At 49.9% G+C, this 14,376-nt stretch overlaps 1 protein-coding gene and 1 non-coding gene across 2 annotated transcripts in view; both read left to right on the top strand.

Annotated features, from left to right (window-relative positions):
• The window catches only part of HCN4 (hyperpolarization activated cyclic nucleotide gated potassium channel 4), a 135,907-nt gene that overhangs the window by 106,246 nt on the left and 15,285 nt on the right, over window positions 1–14,376 (top strand). The window contains exons 3-4 of the mRNA XM_038747328.1: window positions 6,704–6,865; window positions 10,465–10,683. Of these exons, the coding sequence (XP_038603256.1) occupies window positions 6,704–6,865; window positions 10,465–10,683 (381 nt within the window). The remainder of the gene's footprint in view (window positions 1–6,703; window positions 6,866–10,464; window positions 10,684–14,376) is intronic.
• Window positions 5,348–5,485, top strand: LOC119929085. The gene has a single exon (XR_005451227.1). It is a non-coding gene; the product is annotated as a small nucleolar RNA SNORA7 (small nucleolar RNA).

The following is a 14,376-nucleotide window of genomic DNA, read 5'->3' as shown; positions in this document are numbered from 1 at the left end:
GCCATGTGCCCAGGGTAATCCATGTGACACCTCATTCATTCATTCATTCATATTTACTGAGCTCTTACTGTGTGCAGAGCACTGTACTAAGCACTTGGGAAAGTACACTGCAACAATAAACAGATACATTCCCTGCCCACAACGAGCTTACAACCTAGAGGGGAGGAGAGAGACATCAGTACAAATAAACTACAGATATGTACATAGGTTCTGTGGGCCTGGGAGGAGGGAAGAACAAATGGACCAAGTCACGGCAATGCAGAAGGGAGTGGGAGAAGAGGAAAGAGGGGGCCTAGGTCTGCCTTCAATAAGGCTTTGAAGGAAGGAATGGAGAATAATTATCTGTTGGATTTGAGGAGGGAGGTGTTCCAGGACAGAGGCAGGACAAGGGCCAGGGGGTCAGCAGCAAAACAGGTGAGACCAAGGTACAGTGAGAAAGTTAGCATTAGAGGAGCGAAACATGCGGGCTGGGTTGTAGGAGAGTAATCAATCAATCAGTCGTATTTATTGAGCGCTTACTGTGTGCAGAGCACTGTACTAAGCACTTGGGAAGTACAAGTTGGCAACATATAGAGACGGTCCCTACCCAACAGTGGGCTCACAATCTAGAACGGGGAGACAGAGAACAAAACCAAACATATTAACAAAATAAAATAAATAGAATAGATATGTACAAGTAAAATAAATAGAGTAGTAAAGGCGAGGGGGAAAAGGGGCAAGGTAGTGGACTGCTTTAAAGCCAGTGGTGAGGAGTTTCATGCACCTCCTCATCCAATATCCTTGAGGGCTACCAGTGGCCTTCCATGTTCCCAAGCCAGTTGACCTACCCAAAGCCTGAACTTCGTTCCTTTGGGCCAGGGTTTTCAGGCAAGTGGTCCTCTTCTCAGGCGGTTGTGGGCTCCCTGCCTGCCTAGACAGGGCCCCTTGGCTTTTAGAGCTCTCCTGGACTTAAAAGGAGGCAGAACAAAGGCATGGGATGATGGTGGTCAGTGCCAGGCTGAATATTGGTCAAAGAATTGAACTTGAAGGTGGTGGACATAGTCTCCCCTAGAGAAGCAGTGTGGCTCAGTAGAAAGAGCCTGGGCTTGGGAGTCAGAGGTCGTAGGTTCTAATCCTATCTCCGCCATTTGTCAGCTGTGTGACTTTGGGCAAATCACTTAACTTCTCTGTGCCTCAGTTACCTCATCTGCAAAATGGGGATTAAGACTGTGAGCCCCACGTGGGACAACCTGATCACCTTGTATCCCCCCAGCACTTAGGACAGTGCTTTGCACATAGTAAGCACTTAATAAATGCCATTATTGTTATTATTATTATTATAGGTGTCCATTTCTCAGATGGGCTTCAGTGTGCCATCAAGCAATCAATCAATAAATAATAATAATGGCATTTGTTAAGCACTTACTATGTGCAAAGCACTGTTCCAAGCTCTGGGGGGATACAAGGTGATCAGGTTGTCCCACGTGGGGCTCACAATCTTAATCCCCATTTTACAAATGAGGTAACTGAGGCTCAGAAAGTTAAGTGACTTGCCCAAGGTCACACAGCAGACATGTAGCAGAGCCGGGATTAGAACCCACGACCTCAGACTCCCAAGCCCAGGCTCTTTCCACTAAGCCACGGTGCTTCTCTTAAATGAGCTCTTACTGTGTGCAGAGCACTAATTACAGATATGTACATAAGTGCTGTGGGACTAAGGAAGAGGTGAAAAAAGGGTGCAAAACCCAGTGCAAAGACAATGCAAAAGGCAGTGGGAAAAGAGGAAATGAGGGCTTAGTCGGGTAAGGCTTCTTGGAGGAGATGTGCTTTTAAGGCTTTGAAGGTGGGAAGAGTGATCATCTGTTGGTATGAAGGAGGGCATTCCAGGCCAGAGATAGGACATGGTCGAGAGGCTGACGTTGAAATAGAGGAAATCGAGGTACAGTGAGTTGGTTGCCAAGCCCTAAGGGTGGCAGAGAAGGGGAAGGAAGAAGGAACAGTCCCAGATGGTTTTCAGCTTGGTGCCCAAGTTATCTCTGCAGACAGGGGGACCACCGAGGGACCATCCCTCTGCCTCAGCTTAGCCAACTGCTCTCCCCAGTTATGCCCACAGTAACCTACTGGGAATGAAGATTTCTGGTCAGGGAACACATCAAGTGCTCCAAAGGAATGGAAGTTCCCTTCCCTTCCCCTTTCCTTGCCTTAACTGTTATCATTTCCCTTCCTCTCACCTCCTCACCCTTCTCTGGCTCCATCAAATATATCTTCCTCAAAGGACTGTGACTGGGTTAAAAATAAAGAACACAGGGAGGAGGTGCAGGAAAAAGGGAGTTATATCTGTGATCTTGTCAACAGCCCCCTAGTCACTGACTCACCTGGAATAAGTCACTTCCTCATCTGTGTCCCAGTTTCCTTGCCTCCTTCACAGCCCTCGTGAATTCTGAGCACAGTGAGATCCTTCAATGAAAGGTGCTGGGTCAGTCCAGAGGCTTTTGGTTTTGGCTTGATGAAGTAACTGAGGAGCCTAGAGGATACATTTCGTATTACTAACAAATTAGGGGAGAGAGAGAGAGAGAGAGAGAGAGAGAGAGAGAGAGAGAGAGAGAGAGAGAGAGAGAGAGAGAGAGAGAGAGTGTGTATGTGTGCGTGCATGCGTGCGTGCGTGCGTGTCTAGCCTTTCTGAGGTAACTGAGGCACAGAGAACTGACTTGCCTAAGGTCGCAAAGCAAGCAATTGGCAGACCCAGGATTAGAACCCAGGTCATCTGACCCCCAGGCTCATGCATTAGGCCACTCTGTTTCTCGTAGGCCACGCCCTCAATGACTTCTCAATCTAAATATGGAGACGGACAGACAAAAGTAATTTACCACTAATGTGCTTAGGCAGGTATTACAGGAAGTGGTTCAAGTATGGAATGAACTAGCATAATGGAAGTAAGGGATTCTAGAAACTCATCTTACTGAAACAAAAAGAATGGGAAAGCTCTATTTACTTGCATTGTTTCATTTTGTTAATGGCCTCAGTAGTCCTAGGATAATTTTGGGGGCAGAGAGGGGGCTGGAGACTCTAGAATCAGGGAACTGATTTTAACTTAAATACCCCTCTCGATTATAACTCCCAGGCTTTACTGGAAATAAAATTCTGCAGTTGGAGCTGATGTTCAGAATTCACTGATTTGTCATCTGTGTAAAACCACAATACAAACAGTACTTGACTTACCAAATTTCAAGTAGCAAAAAATAGCACTTACAATGTTTCTAAATTTACATCCAGTTCCAGCTTTACAACCCAAGCTAGACTTTACATCCTGAGACTCCTTCACAATACTAGCACCTTTACTTCCTATAGAACTTCATTGGAGGTGAGGAGGGGAGGGCACATGAGGGAATGATTTGAAAAGCCACGATGACAGGGGATGGAGGGAATTGGAAAAAACGTTTAAGGAGGTTGTGAGGGAAGGTTTGGGGAGAGGCCGTGGGGAGCAGGGAAGGAGGGGAGGGAGTTTTCTGATCACTTGGTGACACCTCTATTTCACTTCCATTAAAGTACAAGTTGGCTATCCTATTTGTGGAACCTCTCTAACTCAATATAAATACTTGAATGGAGCCACATCATTCAGCTAAAAGTGACTGAGTAAGCTCATCCCCCAGACTGTAAGCTCATTGTGGGCAGGGAACATACCTACCAACTCTGTTGTATTGTACTCTCCCAAGCGCTTAGTACAGTGCTCTGCACACACTAAGCACTCTGGGCAGTTTTGGTAAAAATCGGGTATCTCACCTTGGTTCAGGATCCAATTCCTACTTAGAACATTGTTTCTATGAGACATAATAAATACCATTGATTGGTTTATTAATGAGACAGTCAATTCCATTGACATTTTGATTTGCAGTGCAATTTTTCAGTCAGTCGTATTTATTGAGACCTTACTGTGTGCAGAGCACTGTACTAAACAGTTGGGAGAGTACTATACAGCAGAGTTGGTAGATACGTAGAGTTGGAGAAGCAGCATGGCTCAGTGGAAAGAGCCCAGGCTTTGGAGTCAGAGGTCAGGAGTTCAAATCCCGGCTCCGCCAATTGTCAGCTGTGTGACTTTGGGCAAGTCACTTAACTTCTCTGTGCCTCAGTTACCTCATCTGTAAAATGGGGATTAAGACTGTGAGCCCCCCGTGGGACAACCTGATCACCTTGTAACTTCCCCAGCGCTTAGAACAGTGCTTTGCACATAGTAAGCGCTTAATAAAAATGCCATTATTATATACATTCTCTGCCCATAATGAGCAGGAACCAATTGTGTCCCAAGTCCAAAAACTGGCCTATATTCAATTGATCTGTCAATCAGTACGGTTCACTGAGTGCCCTACTGAGTGTGAAGCACTGTATTGCTTGCTGAGGAGAGTACAACAGAAGCCAAGCACTTATTTTTTATGGTATTTGTTAAGTGCTTACTATGTGTCAAACAGTACTCTAAGCACTGGGGTAGGTACAGGTTAATTAGGTCAGACATGGGCCCTATCCCATATGGAGCTCACAGTCTAAGTAGGAGGGAGAAGAGGTATTTAATCTCCATTTTACAGTGGAGGAAACTGAGGCCCAGAGAAATTGAGTTGCCCAAGGTCACACAGAAAGCAGTTGGCAGAGCCAGTATTAGAACCCAGGTCATATGACCCCCCCAGATGTATGCTTTAGGCCACGCTCTCAATGACTTCTCAATCTAAAAATGGAGACGGACAGAAAAAAGTAAATTACCAATAGTGTGCATAGGCGGATACTACAGGAAGTGGTTCAAGTATGGGATGAACTAGTGCAATGGAAATCCAAATAAAAATATGACACTACCATAATGACCCTGGGTAGAAAATAAAATGACGTCTGGCTCTCTTTGGTCCTCAGTATCCCTGATCTGACTGGCTGGGGCTGCAGCTGGACCACTGGAGGGGAAGTGGGGAAGTGAGCTGGGCTGGATGAATCAGCTCCACGAGACTGTGAGAGCCTTGTGGGCTGAGAATGTGTCTACCAATTCTGTTAGAGTGTACTCTTCCAAGTGCTAAGTAAGCAGCATGGCTTAGTGGATAGATCACAGACCCGGGAGTCAGAAGGCCATGGGTTCTGCCACTTATCTGCTGCGTGACCTTGGGCAAGTCACTTCACTTCCTTAGGCCTCATCTATAAAATGGTATTGAGACTGTGAGCCCCGAGACTGTGTTCAACTCAATTTGCTTGTATCCGCTCCAGTGCTTAGTACAGTGCCTGACATATAGTAATCACTTAACAAATACCATAATTATTATCATCACAGTCTTCTGCACACAGTGCGTGCCCAATAAATACAATTGATTGATTCAATTCAGGGACTCTAAAGATCTTTCCTCTCTCAGGATCGCACCTGGCGAGTTTCCAGTACTCTACCAGTCTCAACTACGAGAGGGAGAGTCAAGCAGAGGCATATCCATTCCATTCCTAGCTTGGGCAGTGACTAGCGAGTGGAAGGCAATCTGCTACACGTCAGAACTCACCTGTGCTGGGCAGCAGTGGCATGAGAGAGAGTCTAGGGCAGAGGCTCAAGTTTACTGCATGGAAGAAGGTGGTGGTAAACCACTTCCATATTTTTACCAAGAAAACTCTGTGGATACACTACCAGAACGATTGCAAATGGAGGTGGGGCGTTCTGGGAGAGATGTGTCCATGGAGTCGCTATGGGTCAGAGATGACTCGACAACCTAAGACAAAACAAGAGAGGGGAAGGTGGGACTAAGGAGCTGACAAACTTTGCTAGGCAGAGAGGCAACGGGGATTGTTTTCATTTCCCACCTAAGATCAAATATTCCCCCCGCCCGTTTCCCTGCCCCTCCTCCCCCGATGCAAGACCCAAGCTAGAAGGATCCAGTGGAGCTATGAGTCAATTAACTCCAGTCCCGAGCTGTGTCAGGCACATTTAGGCAAGAGGGAATTTTCTTCCCTAAACCCCCCTGGAGGGAATTATGCAAACTGGTGTCCCTTCTGTTGGCTAAAGAGCAGCTGTCAGTCATCCATCAGTCTTGCCTTGAATAATTTTGGCAGTAATGAGGGCTTTGTCTCAGGGAGAATTAAACCATTAGTAGGCCTCTTCTCGGCTCACACTCTGCCTGGCTCAAGCCCCCTGCACCCTGTGATTCTGCCCAGCCCCTCTGTACCAAGGGAGCGGTTTTCAGATTTGGCCAGTTGTCTGACAGCCTGAGCGTTGAGGGATAGATTGGGCTCCCTGTGGGGAGGAATGGGTGAGGATGGCTGGAGAGGAGGAGGAGGGATTAGTGGAAGCATTGCACTTGGGGCCAAGGTTGGAGGTGCTTGGGCTGAGTCCGACGAGTTGTTTTTTCAGGCTGCACCATCCTGCCTGACTCTGTAGGAGCTGGAAGGGTGGAGGAAGTTCGGGTGAAGAGCTCTGTGATTTCAACTTTGAGCGAACAGAATGGAAATCATATGCAAAGATTATGCAAACTATCACTCACTTTTGGAGGCACTTTTTAATGGGTCGGAAGCACTGGGTGAAGGTCAGTGGAGGGGATGGGACAGATAAGGGCCTGGCAAGAGGTGAGCACTGGTGAGGAGAGGGGTAAAGGGCGGGGCCTGATGGGGAGCAGGGGAGGAAGGGAACTCCCCAAAGAGGGGCTGTTGAAGGTGGGGAGACTGGGGGTTTCAGGGCTGGTTTGGTGTTGACTTATTTATCCCCTGTTGACTGTGGTAGATCTTCCACATGACCTACGACCTGGCCAGCGCGGTGGTGCGCATCGTGAACCTCATCGGCATGATGCTGCTGCTGTGTCACTGGGACGGCTGCCTCCAGTTCCTGGTGCCCATGCTGCAGGACTTCCCCAGGGACTGCTGGGTCTCCCTCAACAGCATGGTGGTGAGTGGTCCCCCCTTCCCTGGGCCTTGGGACCCCATGGGGGCAGGGGGGTGGGGACGAGGGCCCTGGGGCTTTGGGGGCTCCCTGCCTCTCCTCCTATTCAGGGCCATATGAACCCCTTATCAGTCATCTCCTTCCCCACCTTGAGAAATGCCAGGCACTGAACTGGGTTTTGCTCTTCTCCATGTGCTGGGCTGTAGGAGTTACTGTTCTGTGCCCTCAGTGTTGCCCTAGACGTGAGCTAAAGGCCAGCAAACGCTTGGAAGTCCTATACACTCCCAAGTAGATGCAAGAGAGGTCTGATTTCAGGTCCATACCTAGGGGAACACCAGAGGACCAGGCAAGAGTATCCCACTCACTAGGGGGTGCTGCCCGGATGCCCCAGTATACCCTGCTGGGGCACCCATCACTCAAGGAGGAGGGCATTCAGGGGGGCCAGGAGACAGGTAGGTCGGGTGGCAGAGGAGGGGGCAGCACATAAGAGTTCCCCATGAGAGCAGATGGAAGCCACAGCTCAGGGCTGGGAAGAGCACTGTTTCTAGACTGGGATTGAAGAGACTGAAGTAGGAGGTGCTTGCCTATAGCCCAAGAGACGAGGAGACCATAGGGGCTTTTAGCTCATCTCCTGCTCCACCCCATCTTTAGCACCTGCCCAGGCATCACCTGTCCCTGGGCTGTTAAGGGCTTTAGCATTCGCTGAGCTGACGGGGGCAGAAGGCCATGTCCAGCCTGGCCCTGAAGAGCAGACTCTGGTGTGCTGGGGCTATGCTCCTTGGGTTTGGTCCAGGCTGAAGGTCTCCCAATACCCTTAAAATGCTTATTGTGATTATCATGGTATACATAAAGCCCCTACCTTATACCAAGCACTGTGCTACATGCTTGGGCAGGCACTGGGTCATCCAATCAGGCAAGTCCCTGTCCCGCCCCCGAGGGTTCACAACCTAAGGAGGGAGGAAGAGCGGATGTCATACCCCTATGAAGAAAGTGAAGCCCACAGGTTAAGTGACTTACCCAAGGACACACAGCAGGCTGGTGGCACAGTTGAACGAGAACCCTGGTCCTCTGACTACCAGCTTCATGCTTTTCCAGTGTCACCTCTCATCCTCACTGCCCATGCCCAGGTCACACCTGGGATCTTGCTTCTTTGTCCAATTCACTGTCTCTGGCCTTAGAAGACCTACAGGGCAGGAGAACGAGGTGGAACTACTTAACAGACTCACAAGGCAAAGAGAGGTGCGGGGAGGGAATCCAGCACCCTGGAGGTTATTTCTTTCTTTCATTCCATCCCCCTTGGCTACCTGCCCACACTGAAGTGGGCCTCAGCCTTTGTGGTGGGAACCTGTTTAGTTTGGTCTAGAAACAAATTTCTAGTTCCTAGTAGGAAAGGGGCCATGTGGAATTTGCTAAGTGCTTAGAGGAGCAGCGTGACCTAGTGGAAGGAACACAAGCCTTGGTAGTCAAAGGACTGGGGTTTTAATCCTGGCTCTGCCACATGCCTGCTGTGTGACTTTGGGTAACTCACTTAACTTCTCTGTGCCTCAGTTACCTTATCAGTAAAATCGGCATTCAATACCTGTTCTACCTCCTATTTAGATTGTGAGCCCTGTGTGTAAACTGTAAACTTTAGACTGTAAACTCATTATGGACTGGGAATATGTCTGCTAATTCTGTTGTATTGTATTCATTCATTCAATCATACTTATTGAGCGCTTACTGTGTGCAGAGCACTGTACTAAGCACTTGAGAAGTACAAGCTGGCAACATATAGAGACAGTCCCTACCCAACAGTGGGCTCACAGTCTAGAAGTACTCTCCCAAGTGCTTAGTACAGTGTTCTGCACAAAGTAAGCGCTCAGTAAATACCATTGATTGATTGACCTGATTATCTTTTATCCTCTCCAGTGCTTGGGACAGTGTGTGACACTTAATAATGCTTACAAATGCCATTATTATTATTATTATTACTTAATATGTGCCAAGCACTGGGCTAGGCACTGGGATAGATAAAAGATAATCAGATAAGAAACAGTTCCTGTTCCATATAGGGGTTACCGTCTAAAGTAGGAGGGAATAGGATTTATTCGCCATTTTACAGATGAGGAAACTGAGGCACAGTGAAGTAAAGTGACTTGCCCAAAGTCAAACAGCAGACAAGTGGTGGAGCCAGGATTAGAACCGAGGGCCTCTGACTCCCAAGCCCACGCTCTATCCTTTAGGTCATGCTGCTTCTTGAGGCCTTGAAAATGGAGCACAAGGGAAATGCCTTCAACATCAAACTGCTCTAACAGATCTCTTTTTGATGAGCTAAGTATAAATGAATCAGAAACTGAATTTCCCTAAAAATACCCTCAGGCTCAGTCATTAAGGGAGAAAAGACATGGGCTTGAGGGCTCCGAGAACCAATAGAAGCAACATGGCCTATTGGAAAGAGCACAGGCCCGGGAGTCAGAGGATTTAGGTTCTAATCCCGGCTCCAACATTTGCTTGCTGTGTATCCTTGGGCAAGTCACTTAACTTCTCTGTGCCTCAGTTTCCTCATCTATAAAATGGGGAATAAATACTGTAAAATGGGGATTAAGACTGTGAGCCCCATGTGGGACATGGACTGTGTCCAACCTGATGAGCTTGTATCCATCCCATTGCTTGGCACAGTTCCTGCCACACAGTGAGTGCTTAACAAATACCTTAAAATAAAGGTAAACTGAGGTGGGAGAGAGAGGAGCAGTGGGACGAAGATTCCACTCAGCCAACTCTTCCTAGTCTCGGTGGAAAGGGGTTGGCGTGGACCCATCGCTCTCCTGAAACCAGCTCAGGCCAGATCTGGACTGTGGTTCTTCCTAGATCTGCCCTAACTCATTGGAAAACCTCAGGCAACTCATTCAACCTCTCTGGGCCTCAGTTTCTCTATCTGTCAGATGGGGAAACTGATCCCTGTCCCTTTATGGTACATGTGGAACACAGTGAGCATTTCTCAAGTATCAAAACTGGAAGGGAGAAAAAAACCTCATTCTTCTTCACCATCAGCAGTATTTATTAAGCATCTTTTGTGTGCTGAGCACTGTTCTAGGCGTAGGGGGGCTAACAGAACTGGAAAGTACACTTCCTACCCTTAGGAAGCTTAGTCTCTAACGGGGAAGACAAAGAGGCTTAGATAAATGAATGCACAATTGTTAATCAATCAAACAATCAACTGTATTTATGGAGAGCTTAGTGGGTACAGGGCACTAGACTAAGCGCTTGGGAGAGTGCAACACAACAATGTAACAGACCCATTCCCTGCCCACAGTGAGCTTATTAGAGTGTAAATATCAAATTTCCTCTCCTCCTAAGGGCCAATGGGAAGCTACAAAGAAATCTAGTTACCCGGGATTCCGCCGGGTGGAGGGGGCTACAGGTGACTGAACTCTTGGGACCTTGGTGTCTCCGGGAGAGCCGGCACTAGCCCATCCGCGGCCACTCCCAGGAGAGGAGAGAGAGGGGTGTCTGACCCCTAGCCAGAATGAGGATAAGCCTCCATTTATGCATTTCTATCCCTGGGATCTCCAGCTTGGTGGCCCTAAGCCCCCTCTCTGCCTGCCTGTCTCTCTGTCCATTTTTAGAATGACTCCTGGGGCAAGCAGTACTCCTATGCTCTGTTCAAAGCCATGAGCCACATGCTGTGCATTGGCTATGGGAAGCAGGCCCCCTTGGGCATGTCGGATGTCTGGCTCACCATGCTGAGTATGATCGTCGGTGCCACCTGCTATGCCATGTTCATCGGCCACGCCACTGCCCTCATCCAGTCCCTGGACTCCTCCCGGCGACAGTACCAGGAGAAGGTAAGCGCTTTGCCAGCTGGGGGCCAGAGAGGACTCCTTGTGTGGGTAGGACGGCCGGACGGTGTGGTGGCAGGGGTTGATGCGTTGGTTGCTGGATGAGATGGTTTAGATTTGGGGTCACCAGGCGGTCCTTTCCTTGGGCCGGAAGACTCAGATGGGCTGGGGCTGCCCCAGCCAGAGGTCGGTTGAAGGAGAAAGATGCAGCCATTCAAAGCAGAGACATCTGACCCTGCCTTTGTTCCCTGTGGCTAAACTCTTCCCCCCAGTTCCTGGCGGTTGTTTCTATGCCCTTGTTGCCCCCCAGAATGCTGGCAGGGGGCCAGGAGGCACAGGTTTTGGGTCAAAGTGGCCCCAAACCCTCCAACCCATGGGGACCCTCACAGCAGAGATGGGGCCTGGCACCCAGATGTCTCCTGCTCCCACCCAGTCGGGGTGGCCAGCAACGGGCCAGCCCCGGAGGACCAGGCCTTCACCAGCCAAGCTCCCTCTCTGCCACATGGGTGCCTTTCTGGAGGCAGCGCTGCCAGGGCTGGTGAAGAGCAGTGTCCCAAGGGAATGGCCAGAGGCTGAAGCAAAGTGGGCCTGGCAAACCTCCTGCTCCAAACCATGGGTTCTGCCAGGCCATGCATGCAGGCACGTGCGTGCGCACACACACACACACACACTCTCTCTCTCTCTCTATCTCTCTCTCTCCCCTCCGCCCCCCTGGCCCCACGCTCTCCCTCTTTCACCTAACACAAGTGTGGATATTTCCCTATTCATGGGTTCAAATCCCAGCTCTGCCGCTTGTCAGCTGTGTGACTTTGGGCAAGTCACTTAACATCTCTGTGCCTCAGTTACCTCATCTGTAAAAAACGGGGATTAAGATTGTGAGGCCCCCGTGGGACAACCTACTCACCTTGTAACCTCTCCAGCGCTTAGAACAGTGCTTTGCACATAGTAAGCGCTTAATAAATGCCATTATTATTATTATTCATGTCAGCCCCTTACATAAACATGCTCATACACACTCATGTACACACATATACATAGGTGCACCCCTAACTCCCACCCAAGAGCACAGATGCACTCACACCCCTGCATTCACTCCCCTGTCCCTACAAACACCTCTCACCCCACACCTTCAGTTGCCTTGGTTGTTTACCTGCCTTGCCTGCGTGATCAATGCTGAGGGGCTGAGACAGGAGGAGGGAGCTGGGAGGGTTCGCGGGACTAGGTTTGGGACATGATGGGAGAGGTTAGGTGAGGCGGGGGGAGAGGAAGCAAGAGCTGTCAGAAGAAATGGGCATCAGTGACAGCTCCTGGTGGTAAGGTCATCTCCAGCTGGTCAGACTCTCATGCCCACTACAGCAGGAGCCCTCCTGATTTTCCTTACTGTCCTGATGAGCAGTAGGATTCATTGAAAAATGTAAAATCATTGCTTATCCCCTCCCTCACTCACCTGGGACCAGTCAGAGGAGCCGAGCTTGTTGCCCACTTGGGCGTAATGGCTCCGGCCATGGCCACTGCTCTGGGGAAGAAATAGGATTGGCAGAATTTACACTGGGCCTCCAGGGTGACGCCTGGCAGATAAGGGGCAGGCGGGCAGGTGGAGCAGGGGAAGAAAGGAAGTCCTCTACCCTAGTCTCGCCTCCAAGCCAGTCAGAGAATCCTCCCATGGGTCCTACTGTCTGGCTAACAGGAAGTATCTCGGATGACTTTCTGTCCCAACCTCTCCGTCTTTTTTTTTAGTGGTATTTGTTAAGTGCTTTCTATGTGCCAGGCACTGTACTAAACGCTGGGTAGATGCAAGGTAATCAGGCTGGACACAGTCCATGTACCACATGGGGCTCCCAGTCTTAATCCCCATTTTATAGTTGAGGAAACTGAGGCACAGAGAAGGGAAGGAACTTGCCCAAGGTCACCTAGCAGGCAAGTGGTGGAACCAGGATTAGAACCCCGGTCCTTCTGACTCCAGAGCTGTGCTCTGTCCACTAGGCCACACTGCTTCCCTGCCCACCTGGGACCCTCAGGGCAGCCCTCAAGAGTGTGGATCCAGTGGCAGGGTAGGAAGGAGGGGAGATGGCTGCTGTTAATTGTGCACAGTTCCAGACCAATCCCAAGACAAATACATGACTCCCTCCTCTTCCCCATGTCTCCCCCTCACCCTCCCCTCCTCTTGCCTCTTCAAGCCCAACCTAGTGTGGCTCAGCCCTACCTGCTGGACCTCCACAAAAGACCCAGGGGCTCAAGCCCCATCCTCACAGCTTGGAAGCATGCCTGGCAGTGTCTGCACCATTAAGGAAGAAGTGGGATCCAGAAACCAGTTTTGTATTTTCTACTGGTCACTGGGTTAGTGAGAGGCTTATGCTGACTAGATAGAAAATTTCTCTCTGCCAACCTCGGCCGGTCCTTTGCAGACATCCTTGCTGGCTGAGAGGGCTTCAAGGGGCCTATCCCAACAGGTGACCGTTTCAGATCTTTCTACTTCCTGTCAGGAGGTCACTGAGCTGATTCCTTTCAAAGCAAGGAAGCCATGTAGCCTAGTGAAGAAAGAGCACGGGGTTGAGAGTCAAAAATCAATAGATCAGTGATATTTGTTGAGCACTTACTGTGAAGAGAACACTGTACTAAACGCTTCTTAGAGTACAACTGAATTGGTAGTCAGGTTCTCTGCCTAACCAGGTTCTAGTCCCAACCCTATCATAGGCCCACTAAGTTATCTTAGGTAAGTCACCACCTCTCTGGGCCTCAGTTTCCTCATCTGCTAAATGGGGATATGATATCTACTCTCCTGTGTGCTCAGACGGTGAGTTCTGTGTGGGACAGGGTCTGGGTCTGACCTGGCACCTAGTAAGCGCTCAATAAATAATATTACAGTTATTAACAGTGCTGCTAGGAGATGCCCTCCTTGCCCCTGCCCCTCCACTATGACCTGGGTTCTGCCTGGCAGCTAGGAGTCACCTGGGAAAGCACAATGAGTGGCCCTGGACCACAGTGCTGTTTCTTCACCTTGAGGGAACCAATCTTCAGTGCCCTCCCCCAGGGAACCATAGGGCCGAGTCACATGTGAAAGCCTCTAAAGCCTTTCCTCCGTCCCCAGACCAGGGCTGCTTGGCCCCGGCAGTCAATACTGCCGTCAGTGCTCCCCGCCATGAAGCCCCCACAATGTGCAGGGCACTGGACTGCTCACCAGAGAGGACAAATGGGCACTTCATACATGATCTCTGGCCCCTGGGGGCCAGCCCACGGTCTATAAGGCAGGAGGGAAGTTACCCTAGGATATTAATGAGGCAAAAATTGAACAAAAACACCCCCTGGGGCTGGCTGGGTGTTGAAGCCCTCTCACCAGAATTCCTTAAGCAGACACACTTGAGGGTTTTGGATCCCCTTCCTCCCTCCCTCCCCAGCCCGGTCCCCCCTCCTCAGCGGACAGTGGGGATGGGGTGCTGCTGCTAAGCACACAGGCCTGATTGCACTTTGCTTTCTGAGAGCTGCCGCTGGAATACATTAGCATTAATGTCTCCGCACAGAGGAGGTGGGCACGGGAGGAGTGGGGAGGCCAGGAGTGTGGGGGAAGGGAGGAAGCTGGCACTCTGCTGCTGCTGCTACCGCCACAGTTGAATTCAGAAGCTAGGCATCAGGCCTGGAGCAGTAGCCATCATGGCATCTGTGCCGGGCACGCTCTGGCAGAAAACTGGACTTTAGAAGGTC

The sequence above is a fragment of the Tachyglossus aculeatus genome, chromosome 5, assembly GCF_015852505.1.
Source record: "Tachyglossus aculeatus isolate mTacAcu1 chromosome 5, mTacAcu1.pri, whole genome shotgun sequence".
In the NCBI taxonomy this organism is placed as follows: Eukaryota; Metazoa; Chordata; class Mammalia; order Monotremata; family Tachyglossidae; genus Tachyglossus; species Tachyglossus aculeatus.
This window is presented reverse-complemented; position numbering and strand designations above follow the sequence as displayed.